This window comes from Lichtheimia ornata (genome assembly GCF_029851405.1).
Source record: "Lichtheimia ornata isolate CBS 291.66 chromosome Unknown scaffold00008, whole genome shotgun sequence".
Taxonomy (NCBI): domain Eukaryota; kingdom Fungi; phylum Mucoromycota; class Mucoromycetes; order Mucorales; family Lichtheimiaceae; genus Lichtheimia; species Lichtheimia ornata.
Genome location: NW_026695328.1, coordinates 46,369 through 70,972, shown reverse-complemented (window position 1 = coordinate 70,972; position 24,604 = coordinate 46,369). Strand labels below are relative to the sequence as shown.

The following is a 24,604-nucleotide window of genomic DNA, read 5'->3' as shown; positions in this document are numbered from 1 at the left end:
TAGGGAGGGATGAAGGTAATATCATCATGCCGGCGGTGCTTCAATTCAAGGTAGCCAACAATGCGTAGACAACAGCTCTCACCTTGAACCAATGCAGGTCTATCTTAACACACGTGGAGTTTCCTATTCATTCGTGTGAGCAAATCATAGCTCCTCTAAGTCATTCACCTCCATCTCGAGATGATATTTTTTAATGCAGGGTGGTAGATCGACGATGGTATACAACAGAGCTCTTGGGATGGGGGTTTCTACACTGTACGATATCTATTATAGGGGGGGGGTGATTGTTATGATTGTGTTTGTTGTTGTTCTTGTGGAGAAGTAGATTGTTGTCGAGCCGCTGTGATGAGTGGTGTCAAGGAGGAGAGCGGATCAGCTTTTTCAAGGAAAGGATGCTTGAGCATTTCTTGAGCCGAGGGTCGTTTCTCTGCATCCACTTGTAATGATTGATTCAAGAAATCCTGAAATACGTCGCTCAAAGCCTCTGGATTTTGTAGCTTGGGTGTACCATTCGTTGCAATCAGATACAATGCTCGAAGTGGATTCTCGTTCAAATAAGGAGGTTCGCCTTCCACCATTTCAATCGCCATCACACCCAACGACCAGATATCCACTTTGTTGCCATATTCCTTTCGCGTGATCACTTCAGGTGCCATCTTTTGATATATAGAAAACGAGTCAGCTTGTGCCTTTACTTACTACTACCTCATTCCTTCTTACCCAGTAAGGTGTGCCCACCATGGTGGTTCGTTTAGCTTGATCCTCATTCAACTGTGCACAAAAACCAAAATCCGCTAATACCTTTTGTCAATGACTCGTCCTAGGAATGCCCATCCACACTTACTCAATTTGATATCGCCTTGCAGACTCAACAAGACATTGTCGCTCTTGATATCCCGATGAATAACGCCGTTGCTATGCAGATGATGTAATCCTCGGAGCACTTCATGACATACAGCAGCAATTTGTCCTTCCAGCATAATGTTGCATGTCACCACATCCGTCAAGCTGCCTCCATCCATATATTCCATCACAACCCAGAGATCGCCTTTCCATAGATACGAGTCGATAAAGTTGACAATGTTGCGGTGCTGGGACTTTCGCATCACCACAATCTCGTTGATGATAAGGTCTTTTTTGGGCTGCTGCTCAAGGTTCATTTGCTTGATGGCCACGGGTGTTTTGGTATCACTTGCTTTCCTTGCTGTAAAAACACCACCCGATGCACTAAAGCATCAATTAATCACTTTTGCCCAATCATGTCATCCATGTGAACCCTTTTTCTCTTACCCTTGACCAATCTTGACAATATCAGAATACGTCTCGGTAGGATCGACATTGGTACAGATCTCCTTTAGCTTTTTCAGGATATCGGTATCGGTAGGTGGTGTTTTGGAAACACGTCGTTTGGGTTGTGGTGATGGTGATGGTGTCGGCTTGGGTGTTGTTGTGATGGTGGTGGTTGATTTGGATGACGAAGGTACGGGTGGAACCTTTTGGGATGATTTTGCTATTGTGGCACAACGCGTTAATGTTTCTCAATGTGAGGTTATAAATGCGATTTTTGACTTACGAGTTTTAGGTTCAGAAAGCTAAAATGACGAGTGATGAAAAGAAAAAAAGTGTTAGACAAGGATACATACAAAGTCAATGATGGTGAAGCTCACCGAGGAACTGGAGCGTGAATGGGAGTGGATGACGAACCGGGAAAACCGTTTCAAGGTGGTATTACTGCCTTTTGTCCATGGTGGAAGACCATTTGGTGGATGTTGTTTCCTTGTTGTTGATTCTTCAGCAGGTGCAGAAGACGAAGACGAAGAATGGGTAGAATAAGAAGTCGAACTATTTGTTGCCTTGGGAATCTTGTTCCAAACAGCGTCTTTGTTTTGGTCGTCTCGATAAAACTCAATGGCATCGATGACTGCCTACATACAATCATCATCATCATATTCAATATCCATTATTATGCACCTCCTTTTCCTTCCCTTCCTTCATTGGATGATGACTTACTTGAGGATTTTGTTCTTGCTCAGTTTTAGTGATGCCACTCTGGTTGAGTAGTATTTGCCATTCTCGTGGTAAACCGGTGAATACACCTGCCACTGGATCATATCCCACATGGGTCACATGAATCGTGTTGTACGGGGTGGAAATATCCATCGTCGGTGGCGGCCGTTGATTCGGATAATTGTGATGTGCAAGGAAGTCTATAATGAAGAATGATATCATTATGTGAGCCATTCTCGACGACAAAAGGTGGATCGAATAACGTACCAGTAAACTTATCAAATACACCCATATACGTCTTCCTGTATCCAAGTTTGCGAATGCTTTTATATCGTGATGGTCGTTTTGGTGCTGGTGTTGTTGCTGCTGCTGCTGCCATGGTAGGAGGAGTGGCTGTAGCTGTAGCTGTAGCAGTAGTAGAATGTGATGGTATAGCTGATACAGAGGGAATAGGTGTGGGTGGCGTTGAGCAAGAAGAAGTATCCTGTTGTTGGTGTTCCTCCTCTTCTTCCGGGATAACTAAAGTGGTTGCCGAAGCGCGTGCAGACCGTAAAGCAGAGTCATTGGGTGGCATTGGAGATGAGGAAGAGGACATGAGAGAGTGGGTGGAAACCTGATGCGATTCAAAAATGGAAAGAGGGAAGCAAGAGTAGAGGAGGGAAGGAAAGAAAAAAAATAGTAGCAGTAGTGGTGGTGGTGGTGGAAATGGCACCCTCGCTTCCAGGAACACAGGCACACACACATACAATGCATATCAACTGAATACCCACATTATGCATATAGTAGTAGTAGGGTGCTTAGACATACGAGGGATACATGCGTGTGTGTATGTGTATGTACACCCATTACCTTTCTTTTCATTCCATTTACTTGTGATCTTATTCTCTCGCTTACTATCTCTGTCACTGTCTTTTAGGCATATTTTCCACGAGACACTCTGCGCTACTTTTATATTACTTGCTCGTGCTCTGCGAATCAGCATGCACTTGTCGGCAAATGGGAAAATGCATTTCCCGCCATAGTCACACACACACTCTCTCGCGAATTGGCGCCAAACGCTTTATTCCTAACCAAAGATGGCTTCTTTCTCCTTGATCCTTCCATGAGAACAATAATGTTATCTATTTATTGTGGCGTTTCAACAAAGATACTTTTTTGCTATCATAAGACCAGAAGCATATGCATGTACCCGGCTATCTATCAATACATGGTGCTTGCGTTCAAGTTCTATACACGAGTAAAAAAAAAAAAGATGGGTTATGATATTGAGAGAGAGCACATCCATGTCTTGAATACTACTTGCCTTTCAAATCATCCAATAGAGTTTTCAATGGTAATTGTAATACTTGCATACTCCATTCATCCGCTTCAAGTGCTTGTTTTTGTGGTGGAGAATGGTGTTGTTGAATGGTCACTTGAGCCACATGGCAGCATGAATTGGTGAGTCCTGGTTCATAGCAAACAGGTGATTGGTGTAATTGGATAGCGTTCTTTTCTATGCTGTATCCCGTCTCCTCACGCAGTTCTCGTGCAGCTGCATCCACGGGATCCTCACCAGGATCAATCAGGCCTGTGTGTGAAAGAACGCATTGAGATGAGTTACAACATGTATGATTGTTATCACTTTTTTTCTTACCAGATGGGAATTCGACGCAGTATTGATCGACAGCAGGTCTAATAACTTGCATGTTTCGTGTAAGCCGCCACTGACGGAATAGGAGAAAAGGCATGTCGATCATTCAAGTTCACCTATATTGCACCACCAATAATAACTCGGGCTCAGGGGTCATGATGATCGCGTGAATATCAACGGCTATAGATAAAGTTAGTATCCATTGACATACTTACACACCCCCTCAAAGGTTACCTACCATCTTGTGACGATGCCGATGTCTTGCGAATGCAACGTTCCCATGTACGTTCAATGTGTTGGTTGTCCTTGTAAGAGATACGTTCTAGTTGTAGCCAGTTGCCTTGTCCAAGAACAACGGGTTCGTCGTCGTCGTTGGCGTGTTGGACCGGTGCAAGTGTAAGGTCTGGAAGCATAGAAGAGAAGTAGTGTGACACTTTAGGTAAAAGGAATAAAAGGAACAAAGCCTACCTAAATGGTTCGGCTCTTAATGATAACAGCCTTGTCTCACATACACGCACACCACCTCCTTTTTCCACCAACCCCCCCTTTTATCCCACTTATATTACGCAGCCCCATCTTTTTCTTTTTTCCTTTCTTCTTTTCCCTTTATTGCATTTCACTTGTACATAAACTTTTGTAATCTCGCTCCAACTCGTGTCGTCTACCAAGCAGGCCTTGACAAGATTGACAGTTTGAAAGCGAATTCCAACTCGTTGCTTTTATTTTTCCGTACACCACACACAACAACAACCATGGCTACTACTACTACCACTACTACTTCTACTTCTACTACTACTACTTTGACTTATGAGAAACCACACGATGTGGCACTCACCTCACATTCGGTCATGGCCCTTTCTTTGGAAGGTGAGACAAGGATAAAAACAAGGGATGATTGATAAAAAGTAGCTGACTTGCGGTATCCATAGAAACGGATTATCACAACTACAGCAAGAGCGTAGATCGCGCTGCTCATGTTGATGCCATGATGACCCATACAGAAGAGGAAGAGGAACAACAACAACAACAGCATCGGTTGAACCGGCTAGAGTTGGAACATGCTTATCTCGCTGAACAAAATACCCATTTGACCAAGGAATTGTCCTTTGCTCGTTGCACGATCTCTGCATTACGCAATATTACGACACAAAAAGAAGAAAGCTTGCAAGCTACCAGGCAGGAACTGGATCGAGCCTATTTTCGAATCAAAATGTTAGGCATGACCCTCATGCGTCAGGAGCAACAATTGCAACAACAACAACAAGCATGGATGGAAATGATGCAACATCAACAACAGCAGCAGCAACAGCAATCTTACGATGACGAAGAGGCCGGCCATTTGTCACATCGTTCATTAACTACAGCTGCTGCTCATCAACACATTGAAGCCTTGTTACAACGACGTGCTGGAAAGGAACAACAACAACAACAACAACAACAACGTCGTCATTTAGATCATCAACAACAATTAACTCCCCCTGAATCGCCACGTCGTATCGATGAACAAGGGCAAGGGCTCGATGATGAGTACTAACTACTACTACAAGGAGCGTGTAGACCACCCCCTTTCCTTGTCCCCTTGTTTTCTTCAACAACACATGTATACATTCACCCTTGTTCCCCTGGATACATGCTTATCTCGCACCACATATTCTCTCTCTCTCTCATGTTGTAAATTTGGAATCATTCAGTAACAGAGCTTTTCTGCAATACATACTCGCTCTTTCATCTAAAGTCACTTTGATGCAACATTAAGCCTATTTGAAAGCACAAGATAGTTCATTTTATCAGCATAGCCTTTAAGATTAACCCATCTTTGGTGATTAGCATCGTAACATGAAATCCTTATGGATGACTCGTCCATCAAGAAAACGTCCAACATGGCCAAGTTGCCCGGCAATTAATAATGCTTTCAGCAACCGACATGGTAGCAATCTTGAAATTGCAGCGTGGAAGATTATCAAGACCACCACTCCTTATCATCGTATACACACATACACATAGCTGCATGATCAGGTTTTCTGCATGATGCACAATGCCCCATGGCTGCAAAACGCCGTTGACTTGAAAATCATTTGGGCTAAAGCAAGGTTTTCAGGCACCGACTAGTGCGTCTGGGAGTTCTCCCAAAAACTATAAATAAGGGTACTTGCCAAGGCCTCTCTTTCTTTTTCTTTATTGCCTCTGTTCTGTAATCATACCGGATAAATCTTTCGCCTTTTACTAAAGATTTCCGTGGCTGCGGAACATGAAGGAGGTTAATCACAATTTTTTGTTCACCACCCACATTCAAAGTGGCATCCTCTTTTTAAAATGCAAATGATAAAGTAAACCTCGTGTGAGCGTCATCGCTTGTTATTGGATGAATGGGAGAGCTCTCTACCTACCTACCAACTTACATTCTCCGATTCTCGCTCTCTCTCTCTTTCTCTCTTTACATGATGATGTGATGGCCAAGAGCGGGAATTCTCAGTCCCTGATAATTGGACCCTGATTTTTGGGAGCCCAACAACTCAAAAGGACGTGCGCGGTATGTAAATTGAGCTCATCACCTGAAACGAAAGCCGTCATTTCGGACCTCGGACGTTTCTTTTTTTGTTGCGGATATGGCATCTTTTGCCAATTCGGTTCGGCTAGGACAAGACCTTTTTTGTAGTAGTAGCTGTCAAACATGTGGATGATGATGGCTCTCTTTCACAAACCATGGTCAATGCATCTCCTATGAAATGTGAAAAGGTCAATAAAGAAAAAGAAAAAGCGGAGAGTGGATGAATGAAGGGGGGGTGAAACTGCTGACATTGCAATGTCGTATGTTGTGTAAATGAGTACGATGATTACCTTGCTTGTATTCCTTGTCGGTCAAAAAGATGTGTAAAATGCTTTAATGTATATACAGTATGTTTGCATGTGTGTGTGAGAGTGTGTGTGTGTTTCACGCCTAAAAAGACATGGGAAGTGGGGGGGGGAATGAAAGGATTACATAATGGCGTCAAATGGTGGGGAGATACAAATAAAAAAACAAGAGCGGATGTTGCGTGTGTGTGTGTGTGTGTCTAGATAAGCGATGACGATGACGATGATGATGGCGATGAAAAAGAAGAAGGAGTGGAAGAGGCGTAAGAAGATGGAGATGCATAGGATAATTGTTGTCGAAGTTCTTGGTTTTCCTTCTGGAGGGCCTATAAAAGTGGAGCCATTGAGTGTACTGAAAAAGGCAAAAAACACTCTAAAAGTAGAGATTTCTTCAACCTACCTGAATGTAATCGAGAGCTTGCTCCAAAACTTTGCCCTTGTTGGGCTTTTGGCCTGTTTGATGCTGTTGGGCTTCGGGTACGAGTTGTGAAATTTGCAAAATGGTATTGTTGATATTGTCTCGTCGTCTACGTTCGACATGGTTGTGATTTTCTCGCCGCCGCTGAATCCTTTCAATAGCTGTTTTGCTGTCAACCTCGTTTCTGTAAAAGCATGGGGTGAGCACTTGTTGTTGCATGCTAAGTGTGGTGTTCTTTTATCTCTCTCACCTGTTTAAAATGTTGACGCCATTGACAAGGTATGTGGTTTGACGTTTCGGTTTGTTGACCTTTTTGGCTGTCTTTTGGTGTGATGACAGGTCTGCCGAAAACTTTAGGAAAAGCGGACCGTTGGGTGGAGGTGAAGGTGATTTGACAGGTTCATCAAGGAGTGTAAAGGACATTTCTTCAAAGGGAGGCACCATGGTACCGTAAGAATAGCTGCAGCAAACAGATGATGGATGGATACGCGTTAAAGATTGGCAAGGAGAAGAAGAGAAAAGGGATGGAGAAAATGAAGAACCCTTTAGATCCTGCTGTCCTGAAATGGTCGGACAAAGAGAGATGTTGGCTATGCCCGCTTTTGTAACTTTCCCACGATTTCCAGCCTATGAAAATCCATCTCCTCTCAACATAAATTTTTCAAACCGATGGGCCGGCTTTGACTCGGACTTGGTATCATGATGACTCCGTTTTCGATAATCATCATCTCTTGTTATCGGCACATCATCATCATACACCTTTAAAAAGATGAATGAGCATAGCCTATCTATGGCTAGGTGATGGAATTGATAAGATAAGATCATATGTGCAATCATCTCATTGGCAAAAAGAGTGGCGACTAGATGGTGGTTCGAGCGGGGAGAGGGCAAGGAACGTCATTCTTTTTTCCGAACGAGACACAGATCACTGTTGCTCCGCATAATCGACCCAAGTCTGGATCGGAGGTAATGGTTTAAGGCTGTGCACATCGCTTTCATCCGTTGTCGTCGGTGACCAGCTCCTCCTGAACGACCGGCATTTAAGATTCACACCTGTTCTTTTTTAGGTTTGAGCAACAGCACGTGCACCATACAAGCAGGATGGTCCCATTCTTCATCATTGATTCGATGAATAGTCTTTTTCTTAGGAAAAATGCATCATTAAGGGGTGCACACGTGCAAATATACAGCCTTTTTCCAATGTTATAGCAAAATTTTTACCATCATTCTCACACACTCTTTGCCAACATGTCATACATACCTTCGTTCTCTCCGGTTAGAATGCGAGTTCCGGATACATTATAGTGCATAAGGAGGAATTTCTACTAGTTTAGTAGTTTTCACACGGTAAAGCATGGGCTTGTGACAAAGATGCTTCTAGATATCTATATCCGTCGTCGTCACCTTGCGTGATTCTTCCATTGCCCAATGCTGTGCTACGTACATTACTGGTTCAATAGCTCACATTTCTCCTTTTTCTTTCTCAAGTTTGTTATAACATATGATTGCGATCAGACTCCCTTTTTTTGGGATGCATAATTGGATGTAGCCATATTGAAGCATACCATTTGAGTGACTATGACTTGTGGCGATAGAAGCAAAAGAATTGTCGGTTGTGAATCTCTTTTCTACCTCCGGATGAGCAGGCCATCCCCTTATGGCATGTAATACCATTTGTGGATAACAGGCTATCATCGAGAGGATGGCGAATGGGTATGAAATGGATGGGTAAGGGTACGTATACAAGGGCATGATTCGAGTGCATGGTTGATGATTGCGTGTATAAGACTCATGCAAGTTTATGCGAAAATGGTGTGTGTTGGGTCTCGTGGGGTTAATGATCTTTTTGGCAACTGAGTCCGAGGTAACCCGATCATTGAATTTAAGGCTGCTTGGTTTCTCCATAGTCCCGGGACATCAAAAAAAGAGATCTCAAACCGCAGTTGTAAACCTTGTTCATTGTTACACACGATCCGCCCACACAACGACAAACTATGACATCGCGGGTCAAAGCGAAAACCCTGCCTTGCGGGGTGCGTCCCTATACCTCATCGATCAATCTCATCCAGTCGCCAATTAGATCATCATCACTATCATCGCGTCAAAATACGAAGATAACTCGTCATGGGATTTGATAGGCTGTAAACATAGAAGACTACAAGCAGTCGATCTAAAGGGGATCATAGCATCATCGGCGTTATCATCAAATCTTGTAACTCATAAAGCTGCTTAATTGAGTGCTGGATCACGTATGTATGTATGACACGTCTTTGGATCAATGATGATGGTACGAGGATAATATTTTGATGGGGGTCCGTTTCCTTGGTAACAATGTCATATCATCGATAATCAAACTTTACTTTTTTGGTTGAACACAAGAGGGGTTGAATGAGCATGAATATTCTCAGGGTCATCATTACTAGACTACGATCATGGAACATGTCTTTACGAATATGCGATACGACAGCAACAACAACAACCACATCCATCTCTGGGAGACGACGTACTCCGCTAGGACCATTCTTGCTCTCTACTACATCGGTGTAAAATGAAGGTATTCAAGAGAAGAGTCATAGCTGGAACGCATGGCTGAATCCAAGACTGTAGATCGCTGTTGAAGGTTGCTGCCATGGTGAATTGGACAAGATATATGGACGACTCCAGGAACTCGAGAAGACCAACAATGACAAGATCGACCTGGTGTTGATCTGTGGCGACTTTCAGGTAAAGCCAAACCTTGTCGTGTACATTGCAAAGCACTTACAAGGTCACAGGCCATTCGCAATCCAGCTGATCTCAAGACCATGTCGGTGCCAGCCAAGTATGCAAAGCTAGGCAACTTTTACGAATACTACTCGGGGCAGAAGAAGGCGCCTTATTTAACCCTTTTTGTGGGAGGCAATCATGAAGCAAGCAATCATTTGTGGGAGCTGTAAGTAGCATGCGTGTGTGTGTGTATATGCATGTGTCACTTTGGTATCTTATCAAGACCTGCAAACAGGTATCATGGAGGTTGGGTTTGCGAGAACATCTACTATTTGGGTGCAGCCGGTGTTGTCAATTACAAAGGATTACGCATTGGTGGCATTTCAGGCATTTACAAACACTTTGATTACTACAAAGGTAATAGTGCTCATCCAACAAGATGCATTTGTTTCGAGAAAGCTGATCCACATTCATTGTCTAGGCCATTTTGAACGATATCCATATAACTATAGCGATCAGCGCTCGATCTATCATGTCCGAGATTATGAAGTGCAAAAGCTGCTAAGGGTAATATGGGTTGTTATCTCTCTATGGATCGTCTCTAAAGTTGACATGCGTAGATACAAAAACCAATTGATATCATGATCTCGCATGACTGGCCCGCAGGAATAGAGCGATGTGGGAACTTGGATCAATTACTGAGGATCAAGCCTTTTTTCAAGAATGATGCAAGTAGGAGCAAAGGAGAATGAATGGAACTTTTTATTAATAACATTGATATAGGTGGATCGCCATCGTTTGGGAAACCCTGCGCACACAAGGTTGCTCAAGAAGCTTAAGCCCTCAAGATGGTTTTCGGCCCATTTACACGTTCGCTATACAGCCAACATTGACAATGCTGCTGAAAGCAAATACCTGATCAAGGCCAAGGATGATCAAACTTTGAACGTGACACAATTTTTGGCGCTTGACAAATGCTTACCCAATCGACAATTCCTCGAGGTATTTCATCTGAAGCGTTGGTGGTTGATCTATCATGCTCATGGTTGGTTGTAAAGATTATCGATGTCCCTGATTCTTCAAGCAATTCGAATGAAGGTCTTATGTACGATTTGGAATGGCTTGCTGTTACCCGTGCTATGCAGCCCTATCTATCGCTTCGTCCTCAAGCTATTCCCCTGCCGAACGATGCTGATTTGCAAAGGTAACAATCAAGAAAAGGAACATGTGGATTCTCTTTTAGATTCACTCACTCACTATATGTAGTGCAATCGATCAAGAGCTTATGTACCTCGACATGATGCTGGACACGGATGAAATCGACTTGACTATCCCTGCCAACTTTGAAATGAATGTTGATACAAAGAGCCGATTTTGTAAGTTTTCTTTTTCACATGGTTTCTTTCTTTGTCCACATCCACTGATAACATCCATTTTGGTAGATACGCCATCGCCAAACCCACAAACTGCTGAATTTTGCAAACTCCTTGGCATTGATGATGTGATTGGTAATGCTTGCCCACCACCACCACCGCCAGCAAAATCGAATGCTGCAACACCTGACAAGAGCGAACGTGTATCATCCTCAACGACAAGTCAAACAGTGTTGGAAGAAGAGCCTAGCGAGCACAAGGATGAAGCCAACAGGGCACCAGCTACCAATGAGAAACAACCCGGCGATGAACAAGTGTTACCGCCAAAGCAAACAGCAACAGCAGCTGGAGATGTGGATAAAGATCAGGCCGAAACCAATATGGCATCTGCTACCACTGAGACCCAATCCCATGATGAGCAAGCACTACCAACACAAGAGGGCAACCAGTCTCCAAAACGACAAAAACTTAATTAATAATAAGAATCGATTGTTTTTCAATTTTTATCTATAAAAGAGGGAGATAAAGAGAGCAAGTGTATGCCCATTACTTTATGACTACAAGAGTTACAGAAATGAGGAGAGAGATATAGTGGGGGAATGGTTTGAGTAAGGAAAGGGGGAGGGATACCGAAAAAGAGCAAGTGTGTGTGTGTGTGTGTGTGTGTGTGTGTGTGTGTGTGTTGAAACGATTAGAATTCGTAGCCTTCAACCTTGAACAACTCTCCATAGTCAAAGTAGCGTGTTATCAGCAGCTGCACTGAGCGTGGGAGGTTCATTGACGTCAAAATGTTCTGCATCTTTGATAAGCCTTCCTTGCGAATCAGCTTGTTAAGGTTGCAAGCAATCTCGGTGGGATACTATGATGATGATACATGTATGTGTGAGACATTGTCCTATTCTTCCCCCCGGCAACCTCGTCACTTACCACAATCTCGTGATACCAACGCTCGTGATACACTGTTAATTTGACAGCTGCCAAAAGAGCCTTTTGCACGTTACCCTCCTTGGCATATATTTCCAAAAGACGCATCCATGCCTTGGCAGAGAACTTTTGGTCGAGACAAAGCTCATACGATTCCTTTGCTTCGTTCTATAAAACACGGGTCGTTTTAGTTATTTCGCTTGCATTGCCAAGGCTCACTTTATGCCATACCTCGTGCCACAATCTCAGTGCCAAGTCACCCAACAATTCCCATTCAGTGCCAGTCTTGCGATAAGGCATTTGTTGAGATCGATAATGAGCGGCTTCCGTCCTCCAGAAAGTGTACACTCGCAAGTCCTCATACAACACCATAAAGAGATTATCCAACCAACGTTCACAAAGACGCTTATTGCCAAATGAAAAGCTTGCATCGGCAGCAGCCTTCTTGGAAGATTCATTGGCATCCTATTTTCACATGTTCAATTAGACACGCTTGTCTTTTGTTTCCCCCCTTTTCTCTTTCATTTACCTTATCTTCAGCTGCTTGCTCAGGTCTCACAAGGGATGGTTCTTCAATCTTGGGACCCTTAGCCTCCTCAGTCTCTTGCTTGGATTCCTTTTCTTCATTTTCTTCTGTTGGCTTTTCATCCGTTGGCTCTTCTTCGGTTGGCTTTTCTTCTGATTCAGGCTTCTCGCCTCCTTCTTCTTCAGCCTTCTCTTGATCCTTGTCCTCATTCAAGTCAATATTGTCCATCTTCTCTGACAATTCCTCCTTATTCTCGCCATCCACAGTTTCTGCAGGGGTTGTGGCGTTTGTAGTGGCTGATGATTCCTTGTTGGAGGCTGCTGACGACATGGTGTGGGACACACTGGTCTTACGTTCCTCTTCCTTGGCCTTGAGCACGCGATATTCTTCCTCCATGACAAAGACACCTGAACGACATTTCAAAAGATCATCCCATCCAATTCGAGCGGCAAGCTTGGTCAACAAGGAATAGGCCTTGGCAAAGGTACCATGAAGTGCAGGAGCTGGGAGACGTACAAGGTTCGGATCAGGCTAACAACCACAATCCATCTAGTGAGTAACAAGAATATACACGTGTTGTTGTTTGATACTTACCTCAGCTTCCTGGTTGGTCATATCATCTTCCATAATACCCGATTTCGTGATATCTTGTTTGACGGGCAAATGAGTTCTCATGGGTGCCGGCATGCGATGCATGTCACGTTCGCTGTAGGTAAACATAGGGCATGAATTGAGCGTAAGCAGAGCCTATCGTCATTTTCAATAAGTATCAGCCATGTCATGCATCCTCTTTGCGTCCCAAAATCTTACACTTTGATAGTCGCCAATGTCGATATACACTAATGTACATGTGTCAGTCTTCATCATCAAACGATAAATGCCTTTGGAAAACATACCATCTGTCAACTTGGCCCATGTCAAAAACTCGGAAGGTGTCGTGTTAACAGCAAATTTGGCAAGTTTCAAAGCCATATCATATTCTCCCTGTCGACGTTTGTATAAGTCCAGATCCTATCACCTTGTCCAATTACCATACCTTGTTTCTCAAAAAGTCGACCTGCACATGCAAAAGTGGATAGCTCATCGAAGCCAACTTCAAGTCATCATACAAGGTCTTGACGGCTTTGATTTCTTCGTTGGCACCAAGATACGATTCAGCAAGCAAAGCTCCCACCTCAGGGTCCTTTTTGTGGAGTTTCTCAAAGAGCTCAATTGCGGGTCCATAACGGAAGCTGTCGCCAAAGTATTTCATCACACCAGCTGTCAAATGGTTGTGTACCGATGTTGCCACCTGAATCTCAGGCTTGCTACCCAGTTGCCAACCTGTCATAATAGCGACATGAGTCCTTGGTTCCACCCCCTCATAACCTATCATCTCTCTTACCCTTCCAAAACAAGGCTTCCACAGCTTCCAAAAACTTGGCTTCGCCTTGCAAACCGGTAATAGGATCGATCTTACGGTAGCCAGCAAGACGATAATAGCTGTCATCCGAATAGAGAATCGCGCGCAATACGGCTGACAAGTATGTTTCTTGCCAAATAGCTGATGTCGCTTCATGTCTAAATACATCATGTGTGTGGATCAATATCATTCCCTCTCTTTGTTCCAACAATTATGCAACCAACCTTTCACCGCGTACATCGACAAAATAGCTTTCGACACCACCTGGAATCTTGACCTCGACACGAACATCCACTCGTGAGAACGCGTTAAAACAGCTAGGATGATATGTAAATATCCATGTCACACACACATGCCACCCAACCGCCTATTCATACTAACCAATAGATGCCGGATCGAATTCTCCATGCGTTGGATTTGGTGAACCATGACTGAGAGTCATCCTATAGAACAATGATGAGTTATCCACCCTGGTATCTTGACATGGCTGAATAAAGTGCGTTTCACAAGGAGAGATACGTACCATCGAATAGGTCAACGAGTTCAAGTAAGCGGCAAGTGTTGCAGATGATGAAGCATCGACACCCGATACATAATGGTAGCTGCCAACCTAATTGGACTGACTGTGAGCATGGAAGCGAGAGGCCCCCATTGACGACAATGCTGTAGCTTACTTCGCGGATACCAGGCTTAGCATTAGCCTTGACGATATGGCAAAGGTCGGGAGGGCCTAGTTCGCGAAAGGTGCCTGATAAAAGAGGAGAGTGGGGGGTGTTGATAGAGATGAGTCGTCGCGTAAAAGGAATAAAGAATACAATGGTGGGATGTTACCAAGAGCTTCTGTTCTCGCAATGATGCTTTCACCAAGCTCCCTTTCATAAAACTCTGGAATGTCCTTGAGGTATTCGCTCATGGGGTGTTGTACGGGTTATTATAGAAACGAGAGAAAGCGGCTTGAACTAGAGAGCAAATACACGCGCCGTCGCTCATTGGAGCTTAATGATTGGATAACTCCCGCTATTTGTGGGCTTGGCATGTTATGCAAACCTGTTGTCGTGCACTCACTTTACCAACACAATGATGCACGTGGAGAGACAAGGAACTTGTATTAGGAATACGCAGTCATCCATGAGAAGGTCTTTGTTGTACTTGACAAGTAAAGTTCTCTCCCTCTCTCTCTCTCCATGATGCTTCACGTAGGTACATGTTGCTGCTAGGGAATTCAAGATGCAACCACCCATTAACCTATAAATATCAGCGTCCAATCAATGGTTTAACCTTTTCCATCTTCAGTGGTACAACAACCAGGCACAGCAACTCCTTCCATATATACATTACGCCGCTACATATACTTTTCGATTTGACAACATCCATTTTCTCGTATCCATATCATCATCATTGATACCCTTTGAAGCACATCATTAAAAGTTTATCATGCAAAGACATGGCTCAATGATATGAAGCAATGATGGTGGCTGAAGAAGAACTGGTTATAGAGCGTTTTACAGCCCCAAGTGAACTATTCCCCCTAATCATTGTAATTGACAACATCACCAACATCATTTTATAATAGTAAGCGAGCTGTATTTGAGTTTTCCTGTAAGCATCGGGTTATGGATTGGCATTTTACACTGTTGAACGTGTTCCTCGTCTACAACAAGGAACAGGTTTTAGTATTTGGCAAACAACAAGCATTTATAATGCTATGCTGGAGTACCTATGGAGACCACAAAAACAGTGAACCTTATCAATGTTTACGCTTATCCTTTTTCCCATGCAACAATGGCAACTTGAATATGACAACACTTTTTCATATATATTGGTTACCTCTTATTAAAGGGCCTTTTCAATTATTATTACTACTTGCACAATGATGGAAAGTTCCCTACGCTCCTCTCCACCACATTCTACATTGAAAAGGAAAGACGCTGACTCATTACAAGATGACAATACCACTGCCACCATCAAGAATCCTTTCATCTTTAGCACCTATTTTCCACATAGAAAACGAGAAACACTTCCCGATTACGGCTTCTCAAAAGCTTCAAGCCTCTCATATCCCACGTTCTTGACACCTAGCTTCGCCAATGAGCAGAAGAACGAAACGAAACCAACATCTTTCAGCCGACGGCCATCCATTAACCAGCAATTCGAAGATGTGTTGGGTAGCCTGGATCAAATCAAAAATAGCATCAGCGCTCTTGAGACATGTATACTGCAATTAGACGACAAGAGCAATACTCTCAGTACTCGTATGGAACAGCTAGACCAAAAGAACCATGCTCTCAGTACTTGCATGAAGGAACTCGACCTCAAGTATAGTGACCTTGGTGCTTCCATAGAGCAATTGAATCACAAGTGCGATACTCTTGGTACCTATATGGAGGAATTGAATCGTAAATGCAATGCTCTTGGCACTTCCATGGACCAATTAAACGACAAGATCAACGCTCCTAGTACTTGTATACAGCAAGTAGACAACAAGACCCTAACGACGGATGATACTTTGATGCAAGAATTACGAAAGTTGCGAGAAACGAATCAGAGCACAGGAAGCATCATTGCTCAGGAAACCGTACGTGTGATTGATAAAGCCATGAAAGATTGGATTCAAAAGATTTACAACCGCATCGATGTACGGGTATCACAGTACGAGATCTTGACACGATGTATGATCCAACGACGACAACCACCATGTCCACAGTGCTCAAGGATACCCAACAATGAACATGATCGTCTCCCTTATAGCTACCGGCTCATTACCAGAGGTAGCTTGATACAACCGAATACCGAATTGTAAGTGTCTTTTTCGGTCAACCCTCGTTGAAAGGCTTCTTATTTTTATCTCACAGAGGCAAACGACGTTTTTATGACCTTCATGATCCAGATCAGAGTGACCCAAGAAAGCGCCTCCGTACGCGGTGAAGGAGTATTCAACAAAGGGGGAAATTGATAGCCATGGTGGATTGGTAGAGCTATTACCCAAATAGCGTGTACATAATATGAGCACTATAAATGTTTCAAACGTTCTCCTTTTATTGTGAGCATATGGGTCTGTAAGAGAGAAGGCATATGACATTCTCTAGATCATCACCGGATTTTAACAAGCTCATCATGATTCTTCTATGTGTGTGTGTGTGAAAGCTTGACAAGGAAAACACTAAGATCATGCATCAACGTAGCCAGCTACAAGCACAAGGGTTGGGTACATGTATTCTCTTTTACATTTAAAGTTGTGTTGTCATGGTTACGGTGCATGTTGGTTGCGATGACTACTACATACCGAAAACGTTATGGCGGCGGGGGAGGATGATAATACGGTATGGGAGGTGGTGAATGTTGCTGATTGGACGTATAGTACGTAAGATAGATAAAGGTATGTCCGATGAATGATGTTGCCAAGCGTTAAGTAAAGAAAAAAAAACCTTGTACGGTGAATCTTGTGCCGGGCAGGCGCAACTTTGATCAACGCAAACTCTGTCTTACTTTTGGATTCGTGTGTTACACCGGGTTAGATATTCCAATCATATCGCACGCAGGAGCCACGTTGTCGGAAAAGAGTGTGCACGGCTGATTGTGAGGGACACTTTCATTGTCCATAACCCCTGCTATGTATGCATGCATGCAAGTTTAAAAAAATTTTGTTATTCCATCTTTGTACAAAAAAGCTATTCATGATGCTCCAAGACTTTTGGAGAGACGGCCTCCATGGAAAATGGGGAAGAGCTGTTATAAAATTTGCCAGGTTTAGTGTATGACACTCGCTGATCGAACAATGGGAAGATCAAGAACACAAAAAGAAAATAAGCAGTGCACGCACGCGGCCTGATCTTTGATTATGATTGGCTACCAAGGTTGGTAAAGGCACAAGACTCGTCCAATCCAAACAACTCAGGCGAGCCCACTCGACACCACTTGACACCACATGAATAAGAAAGACGAAAAAAAAGAAGCTTGGTATAGGGTCTTTGGAAACAGTTAAAAAGGGATAATTTGATCCTGAATTTCTCTTTTTTGTTTCATCTCACTCTTCCACTTTTTCTTTTTACCTTTTTACGGATGGCACCTTCATTATCCGAATCGTCATCATCATCATCCCTTGAGCGTGAGCATATGGATGCTGCCGAACGCAAGCTCAAGAGTCTTGAGAAGCTTGATGACACAGGCGCTGGCACCAAGTTCAACTGGTTCACGGTGCGTACCATTTTGACAGCTGGTGCAGGTTTCTTTACCGATTCCTACGACATTTTCATTATCAATTTGGTCACCCCCATGCTTGGCTATGTCTACTACCCACACATGAACAACAAGGTTCCATCCGACATTGAAGGTGTCATCAAGGGTATGACCTCTGTGGGTACAATGTTTGGACAACTCTTTTTTGGCGCTCTTGGTGATATTCTCGGACGCAAGATTTACGGCTTTGAATTACTCGTTATTATCATTGGTACTATCAATTGTGCAACTTCTGCATCCACCGTACGTGGTGTCTCGGCTATTGCTTTCCTTGGTCTATGGCGTTTAATTCTTGGTTTTGGTATTGGAGGTAAGCATAAACAACCCATGCCCTTTATTCATTTGAAAATCATTGACTCATCCATGTTGTACTTTTTTTAAGGTGACTATCCTATGAGTGCTACTGTTGTATCAGAATGGAGCACCACGGGTCGTCGTGGTATGATGATGGCCTTGATCTTCTCCATGCAAGGTATTGGTAACTTGGCTGCTGCTATTGTTACTTTGATTATCCTTGCCATCTTCAAGGGTGCTGTCAACGATGATGTCTTCAACCTCGATTATGTTTGGCGCTTGTGTATTGGTCTTGGTGCTGTTCCTGCTGTTGGCACCATCTACTTGCGCTTTACTATGCCTGAATCGCCTCGCTATGCTTTGGACGTTGAACATGATGTGGAAGCTGCTGCTGCTGCCAAGGGCCAAACCGTATCTGATGATCTTGTCAAACAATATACCAAGGTGGATACCAAACAACGTAACCATTGGGCTGAATTCCGTGCCTACTTTGGTCAATGGAAGCATCTCAAGACTTTGCTCGGTACTTCGCTCTCTTGGTTCCTTCTTGATGTTGCCTTTTATGGTCTTGGTCTCAACAACTCGTACATTCTTGAAGCTATTGGCTTTTCCAACAAGACGACTCCCTTTGAGACTGTATGGGCCAACACGGTGGGTCAAATCATCATCACTTGTCTTGGTTCGGTGCCTGGTTATTACTTGACAGTCATCTTTGTTGAACGTTGGGGTCGTCGCCCTATTCAAATTATGGGCTTCACCATGTGCACCATTCTTTTCACCATTCTTGCCGCTGCTTATTATCCTCTTCGTGACAATGCCATGCCTGCTTTCATTACGGTGTTCACGCTTGCTCAATTGTTTATGAACTTTGGTGCCAATTGTACTACCTTTATCATTCCTGGTGAGGTTTTCCCAACCAAGGTGCGTGCTACTGCCCACGGTATTTCTGCAGCTTCAGGAAAGGCTGGTGCCATTCTTGCTTCATTTGCTTTCAACGTGCTCGTGGATCATGGTGGTGCTCCTGGTGAGCATGCTTTCCTTCCTCAAACTTTGGGTATCTTTGCCGGTATCATGTTCCTTGGCCTTGTTGTCACAATCTTGTGGATCCCAGAAACCAAGGGCCTTGACTTGTCTGTATTCGAGGAAGACTATGTCCCACCCAACATCATGGTCGAAAATGACGATGCAAATGCTCCTCGTGAATCAATTGATGCCGACACTGAACCCAAGCATCATTAGAGTAATGATGCCTAGCATTATTTCTTCATCTCTTAGCCCCCACCTTGTATATAGTTTTCTCACATTTTTCATGTTGTAACATCCATTTTATCATATAAACTCGACGACATATAATGATTCCCACTACACTTCTAAATCCTGTTCGCTATGAGATTTGCTGATTCCGGTACAATGCAAGGATTCCAAATAATGTTTTGCTGGGACGATGTGTATAGTTGCGTAAAAGATACACCAAGTTTCTTCATGCACATGCCGTGTTGGATTGAAGAGAACCGCTGAATACATAGTGATGCCTTAGGATTGTAGTGGATGGATCGGATGGCTGATTGCAAGCATTGATAAGTCCCAAGTTGTGTAATCATGTAACATACTCGAAGAAAGTTGACGTGTTCGTTGTAACTGTTGTCATCATTATCTTGCATCATGCATGAATGAAAGAAAACAAGGTTAGTAGATCTGGTTGTGTTGCAAGGATGGTGATCCGTTAACGCTGCAGGTGTCAAATTCCCCTCCTTTTACCTCTCCGTGATCATGCTCTTCCAACAACAAAGCCATCCTTTGTGATTTTGTTTCATCCGACAGGACCCTGATCTCGTTCCAGCGGTTTCATGCGACCAAACTATCACTTGTGAAGTGGCCAAAAGGTACAGGCTGGGAGTCGAACCCAAGAAGATGATGATGATGCCCAAAGTTGCACTACCTGACCAAGAACCTATCCAATAATAGCACCTTCATTATTACATTGAACGCCTTCTCCATTGTCATGTCCCACTGTACTTGCCTTTTCCATATACACAAAGACCCCTTGTTGTTGGTTACTGGAAACCGAAGACCATAGTGTAGTGTAGTTGAGCCGAAACAAAGAGCCACATGAGCCAACGTCTTTGCGATCGAATCTTGCCGTCTATACATGCAAGCTAACACGTCAATCGAACACGTTCTTCTGCTGCATTGCGGTTTCCATTTACCTGCACCAAGTGTGGAGCGGCATAACAACGACGACATGACCTTGGCAACAACCAACCCCACTGCACTCCCTATCTATGAATACTCAAAACAATATCAATAGAGAACCAACAAGAGCATATTGTATAATACATTACCTTGACGGGATTGGATGCTGTGAATGGGGTTAAAAGTAGAGGGAGAAAGAGAAGTCAGGAGCGGAGGATCAAGAGGTTGATCCCCGGATCCACTTTGGCTGGTGGTGACATTTGCGAAATCTGGGATCGGCCACCTTGATCGTGAAACCTGCACACAAGGTGCTGTTGGCCAAGCCGAGCCCGTTGCTCTAATAAAAACCCCACGTTTGATTGTAAAGTTTAGAGATACAGGCGTCTTTATGTTTTACTATGTTGTAAGCGTGATGCTATATGAGAAGTGGTCTTTGTTCATTGTCAAGTAGGTGGACCCTGGCAGAGCAAAAGATGCAGAGGATCGTGTTGTGTAACACAGCTACGTTTGCATGAATGAAAGGGTCAATGTATAATTACTTTATGGATCATCTAGGAACAGGCATGTATTGCTAGCTAACGGCCACTTTTATCCAATCATCATTGTTGCGAGATCCACTGCATGGGAACGATGCCCCTGCTCTAGACATTCATTTCCATGATTAAAGCAGGTTGATTCGAGCTGATTTGATTGAGCTGCGGTCAAAGAGAGATTACATCACTCTGGACATAAAGCACGCTCGATGTAGCTCAACCGATGTAATCTTGTGTGAGCGTAACTCAACCAAATCAGCTCGGATCAACCTACTTTAATCATGGAAATGAATGTCTAGAGCAGGGGAATCGTCCACCTACAATAGAATGCACAAAAGTTGGGAATGCACAAAAGTGGCTATTAGCTGCCAATGTATGACATCAAAGTGAGGGTTGCGTACCTTTCATGCATTGTCCCTGAAGTCCTGACTTTTTAGCTGAGTTACCCAAAGAGGTCCTTCTGCATCTTTGGCTCTCAAGGGTCTAGCTACTTGGCAATGAACAAAGACCACTTCTCATATAGCATCACGCTTACAAACATAAAGGTGCCTGTATCTCCGAACTTTACAATGAAACGTGGGGTTTTTGATAGATCAACGTGCTCGTCAGGGTCAAAGGAATCTTGTGTCAAAGTATGAAGTGGTTCATCGTGGCTAATCCCAGATTTCGCAATGTCGCTACCAGCCAAACTGGATCCGGGGCTCAACCTCTTTCGAAGACGACCAGAAAAATATTTTTTGGGCTGTTTGCGACATTGAACGTGAAACTTTCACATAAGGTGCTGTTGGCCAAGCCGAGCCCATTGCTCTAATAAAAACCACACGTTTCATTGTAAAGTTTGGAGATACAGGCACGTTTATGTTTTACCTATGCTGTAAGCGTGATGGAGTCGCTTTTTCCTAGTGGATGGTGTCGGCTGCATTAACGGAAAGATGGAGAGCTGAATGAAATGCCACGTGGTGGTTACACACGCACGTCCTTGACAAGTTGCTGCACAAATAGATGATGATGATGATTGCCTTTGTGAAGGTTCTTAAGTAAACAACATCCAATAATGAAGGTGTGTCAAGGTACGTATATGACAATAAGCATTCCACATCACATGTAGATATAGGAGAAGGTCGAGCTGCATAAACCAATTTGTATATGTAAATAGAGAGATCATTTCACTTTTCTCTCCTCAAGGTCATCCCACTCCTCCTTATTGTATCACAAAAGCCATCTACTTCTTGCATGACCGATAACCGGACCACCTTTATTACTGTATTCCATCTTCGAAGCAATAGTATGATGTAATCCACAAGCTAGCAAAATCCAAGTGTGTAATAAATAAACAATGTTTTATTCCATCTAGCTACATTGCCGCCATCGCCGTCTTTATCGTACGTCGTCATCTGTACTCGTACTCGTCAACACTTGTCAATCTCCTCGTCGCCAATATCCAAAACACACAACGACAAATAGTCCATGTAGCTTGTCGCTTTAGAACATCGGGTATATGACTGGGTGATGTGATCATTTGTCGTGCGCCTACTAGTCATTGATTCTTCTCTAAGTCGTGTACCTCTTTGAGAACAAGGTGTTGATAAATAACGTTTGTTGTTACTGGGATCCAATGTTCTTGATCATGGGACCTCGAAAGGCGTATACTTGGAATACAACACATGTTGATTTCCCCGTGACGCACAAATGCCATTTATCATGAAGGAAGACAGCCCAACACCATAGACGAAGGGGGTATTTTAGCTGCTGTTAACCAGCTTCATGTCTTTCTCTCGGTATTATTATAAAGGATCTTATGAAGATTACATCGTGCTTATCCAACATTACATCATTCGTTTATGCATTAGAGTAACCAGCAAGTTGAGTCGCTACAGTGCAGCTTGGAGGTAATCATGGTGGTGGGTCACCCCACGCACGACGCATTTTTCTTCACCGCACAATTCCAAAGCTCAGACACCTTATGCCTCTTCCACTTTTTACCACACGTCCCAACATCCAAAGACGACAATGTACACATTACTAAGCGGCCTTTATCGATATCTTACACGCAAAGAAGAATACTATGTTCTTATTATCGGTCTCGACAATGCCGGCAAAACGGTATACAACTGCCAAAGGAAATGGTCCCGACATGCAAACACTCACAATGCTTCTTGCAGACATTGCTGGAACGAATAAAGTCCATCTTCATTGGTGTACCGGGATTGGCGCCTGAACGAATCGCTCCTACTGTGGGTTTAAACAGTTGAGTATACGAGATTATCGACCTTGTGATAGTATGTAGTTGACCTTCCTTTATGCAGTTGGCAGAGTGGATATCAAATCATCACGTATCAACTTTTGGGATCTCGGTGGTCAACAAGACCTTCAATCTATCTGGGAACGATATTATCCAGAATGTCATGGCATTGTCTTTGTGGTCGATTCTACCGATAGCAAACGATTGGAAGAGTGTCGGGATACCTTTGGTAAATATGACATGCACGTTATTGTGCTTTTGTTAACTAGGGGAGATGTCTCCATATGTATAGAACGTATCATTACCAATGACCAAGTGGAAGGTGTACCTATCTTGATGCTGGCAAACAAGCAGGATGTAGATGGAGCATTGCGTGTCGAAGAGATCAAAGAGGTGTTTAATCGGATAGCGGTCAAGCTTGGTGCACGTGATTCCAGGGTGCTTCCTGTCAGTGCACTTACAGGGTATGGATATATACAACGAGGATTGGATGAAGGAAGAGCTGATGGCTGATGTATACTAGAACGGGCGTGAATGAAGCTGTGGATTGGTTGATCCTTCGATTACATCGCAATAATATGCATAGACCCCCAATCATTCGTGACTAAAATACGAGTATACCCTTTGGTTACAAACATGTGCGCTTTTCAATTCGCTCGGACTGATCCTGGATGATGGGTAAAAGAGATTTCAAGGTGGATGATAGGAGGAAAGCATTCGTTATCAATAATGATTCATCGTGTATAAATACTAAGCAAAAGCCATGATGGCGGGTGGGGTGAATGAGAGATGTTGGATCGATTGCTGTGGATGGTAGCTATGGCAACCAATAAGGCTGAAATGGGAAAGTGCCGCTGCATAAAGATCTTCCTTCTCCCCTTTCTTTTCTTTTTTCAAGCCTTCCCTCTCGTTTGACAATGCTGCAACATTCTAAACCGACATTGAGCAACTGAACAACCCATGGTGACAGTCCATGTCAACATCTCCTTGCATGTCCACTGAACAAGCCCGGCGCGTCCTTGTTTCAGCTACCAACAACGACGTAAACGACCTATGACGATATCAACAAACCAGCTGCAACCTAATCGATATGATGATGATGATGGTGACAGCTCAAGTGGAAGAGGATGCCTTTGGTGGGCCTTATGAAGGAATCAAGACGAATGATGCACTACATCTTTTTTCGTTTTGCCTGACAAGAATGCATACGGATCACGTCAATCCAACGTGTCGGCAGGAGAAACGACGCAAGGCGATGGCAGGA

General features: G+C 43.5%; 9 protein-coding genes across 9 annotated transcripts; 5 read left to right on the top strand and 4 right to left on the bottom strand.

The window, feature by feature from the left end:
* Nucleotides 1-287: 287 nt before the first annotated feature.
* Nucleotides 288-2,581, bottom strand: O0I10_002664 (uncharacterized protein; the record flags this gene model as incomplete). The annotated part of the gene is made up of 8 exons (XM_058482744.1): nucleotides 288-656; nucleotides 721-794; nucleotides 845-1,227; nucleotides 1,291-1,510; nucleotides 1,574-1,592; nucleotides 1,668-1,925; nucleotides 2,011-2,207; nucleotides 2,275-2,581. The coding sequence occupies 8 exons, from the start codon at nucleotides 2,579-2,581 to the stop codon at nucleotides 288-290; spliced, it is 1,827 nt and encodes a 608-aa protein (XP_058346311.1).
* Nucleotides 2,582-3,145: 564 nt separating this feature from the next.
* On the bottom strand, nucleotides 3,146-4,053 carry O0I10_002663 (uncharacterized protein; the record flags this gene model as incomplete). The annotated part of the gene is made up of 5 exons (XM_058482743.1): nucleotides 3,146-3,234; nucleotides 3,311-3,577; nucleotides 3,644-3,681; nucleotides 3,757-3,820; nucleotides 3,879-4,053. The coding sequence occupies 5 exons, from the start codon at nucleotides 4,051-4,053 to the stop codon at nucleotides 3,146-3,148; spliced, it is 633 nt and encodes a 210-aa protein (XP_058346310.1).
* A 339-nt stretch (nucleotides 4,054-4,392) lies between these two features.
* Nucleotides 4,393-5,174, top strand: O0I10_002662 (uncharacterized protein; the record flags this gene model as incomplete). The annotated part of the gene is made up of 2 exons (XM_058482742.1): nucleotides 4,393-4,507; nucleotides 4,570-5,174. The coding sequence occupies 2 exons, from the start codon at nucleotides 4,393-4,395 to the stop codon at nucleotides 5,172-5,174; spliced, it is 720 nt and encodes a 239-aa protein (XP_058346309.1).
* Nucleotides 5,175-6,693: 1,519 nt separating this feature from the next.
* Nucleotides 6,694-7,355, bottom strand: O0I10_002661 (uncharacterized protein; the record flags this gene model as incomplete). Its single annotated transcript, XM_058482741.1, has 3 exons — nucleotides 6,694-6,819; nucleotides 6,894-7,095; nucleotides 7,162-7,355. The coding sequence occupies 3 exons, from the start codon at nucleotides 7,353-7,355 to the stop codon at nucleotides 6,694-6,696; spliced, it is 522 nt and encodes a 173-aa protein (XP_058346308.1).
* A 2,104-nt stretch (nucleotides 7,356-9,459) lies between these two features.
* On the top strand, nucleotides 9,460-11,466 carry O0I10_002660 (uncharacterized protein; the record flags this gene model as incomplete). Its single annotated transcript, XM_058482740.1, has 10 exons — nucleotides 9,460-9,465; nucleotides 9,519-9,635; nucleotides 9,686-9,843; nucleotides 9,913-10,034; nucleotides 10,099-10,184; nucleotides 10,238-10,345; nucleotides 10,401-10,619; nucleotides 10,676-10,821; nucleotides 10,884-10,993; nucleotides 11,060-11,466. 10 exons carry the CDS (start codon nucleotides 9,460-9,462, stop codon nucleotides 11,464-11,466), a joined length of 1,479 nt encoding a protein of 492 aa, XP_058346307.1.
* A 215-nt stretch (nucleotides 11,467-11,681) lies between these two features.
* On the bottom strand, nucleotides 11,682-14,755 carry O0I10_002659 (uncharacterized protein; the record flags this gene model as incomplete). Its single annotated transcript, XM_058482739.1, has 14 exons — nucleotides 11,682-11,849; nucleotides 11,918-12,082; nucleotides 12,146-12,379; nucleotides 12,444-12,971; nucleotides 13,035-13,187; nucleotides 13,251-13,279; nucleotides 13,337-13,424; nucleotides 13,477-13,763; nucleotides 13,825-14,000; nucleotides 14,067-14,159; nucleotides 14,224-14,285; nucleotides 14,366-14,452; nucleotides 14,517-14,590; nucleotides 14,674-14,755. 14 exons carry the CDS (start codon nucleotides 14,753-14,755, stop codon nucleotides 11,682-11,684), a joined length of 2,226 nt encoding a protein of 741 aa, XP_058346306.1.
* A 957-nt stretch (nucleotides 14,756-15,712) lies between these two features.
* On the top strand, nucleotides 15,713-16,642 carry O0I10_002658 (uncharacterized protein; the record flags this gene model as incomplete). The annotated part of the gene is made up of 1 exon (XM_058482738.1): nucleotides 15,713-16,642. The coding sequence occupies one exon, from the start codon at nucleotides 15,713-15,715 to the stop codon at nucleotides 16,640-16,642; it is 930 nt and encodes a 309-aa protein (XP_058346305.1).
* A 1,259-nt stretch (nucleotides 16,643-17,901) lies between these two features.
* Nucleotides 17,902-19,611, top strand: O0I10_002657 (phosphate:H+ symporter; the record flags this gene model as incomplete). Its single annotated transcript, XM_058482737.1, has 2 exons — nucleotides 17,902-18,388; nucleotides 18,461-19,611. The coding sequence occupies 2 exons, from the start codon at nucleotides 17,902-17,904 to the stop codon at nucleotides 19,609-19,611; spliced, it is 1,638 nt and encodes a 545-aa protein (XP_058346304.1).
* Nucleotides 19,612-23,108: 3,497 nt separating this feature from the next.
* O0I10_002656 (uncharacterized protein) lies at nucleotides 23,109-23,948 on the top strand (the record flags this gene model as incomplete). Its single annotated transcript, XM_058482736.1, has 5 exons — nucleotides 23,109-23,201; nucleotides 23,261-23,345; nucleotides 23,405-23,569; nucleotides 23,633-23,804; nucleotides 23,864-23,948. 5 exons carry the CDS (start codon nucleotides 23,109-23,111, stop codon nucleotides 23,946-23,948), a joined length of 600 nt encoding a protein of 199 aa, XP_058346303.1.
* Between the last annotated feature and the right edge of the window lie 656 nt (nucleotides 23,949-24,604).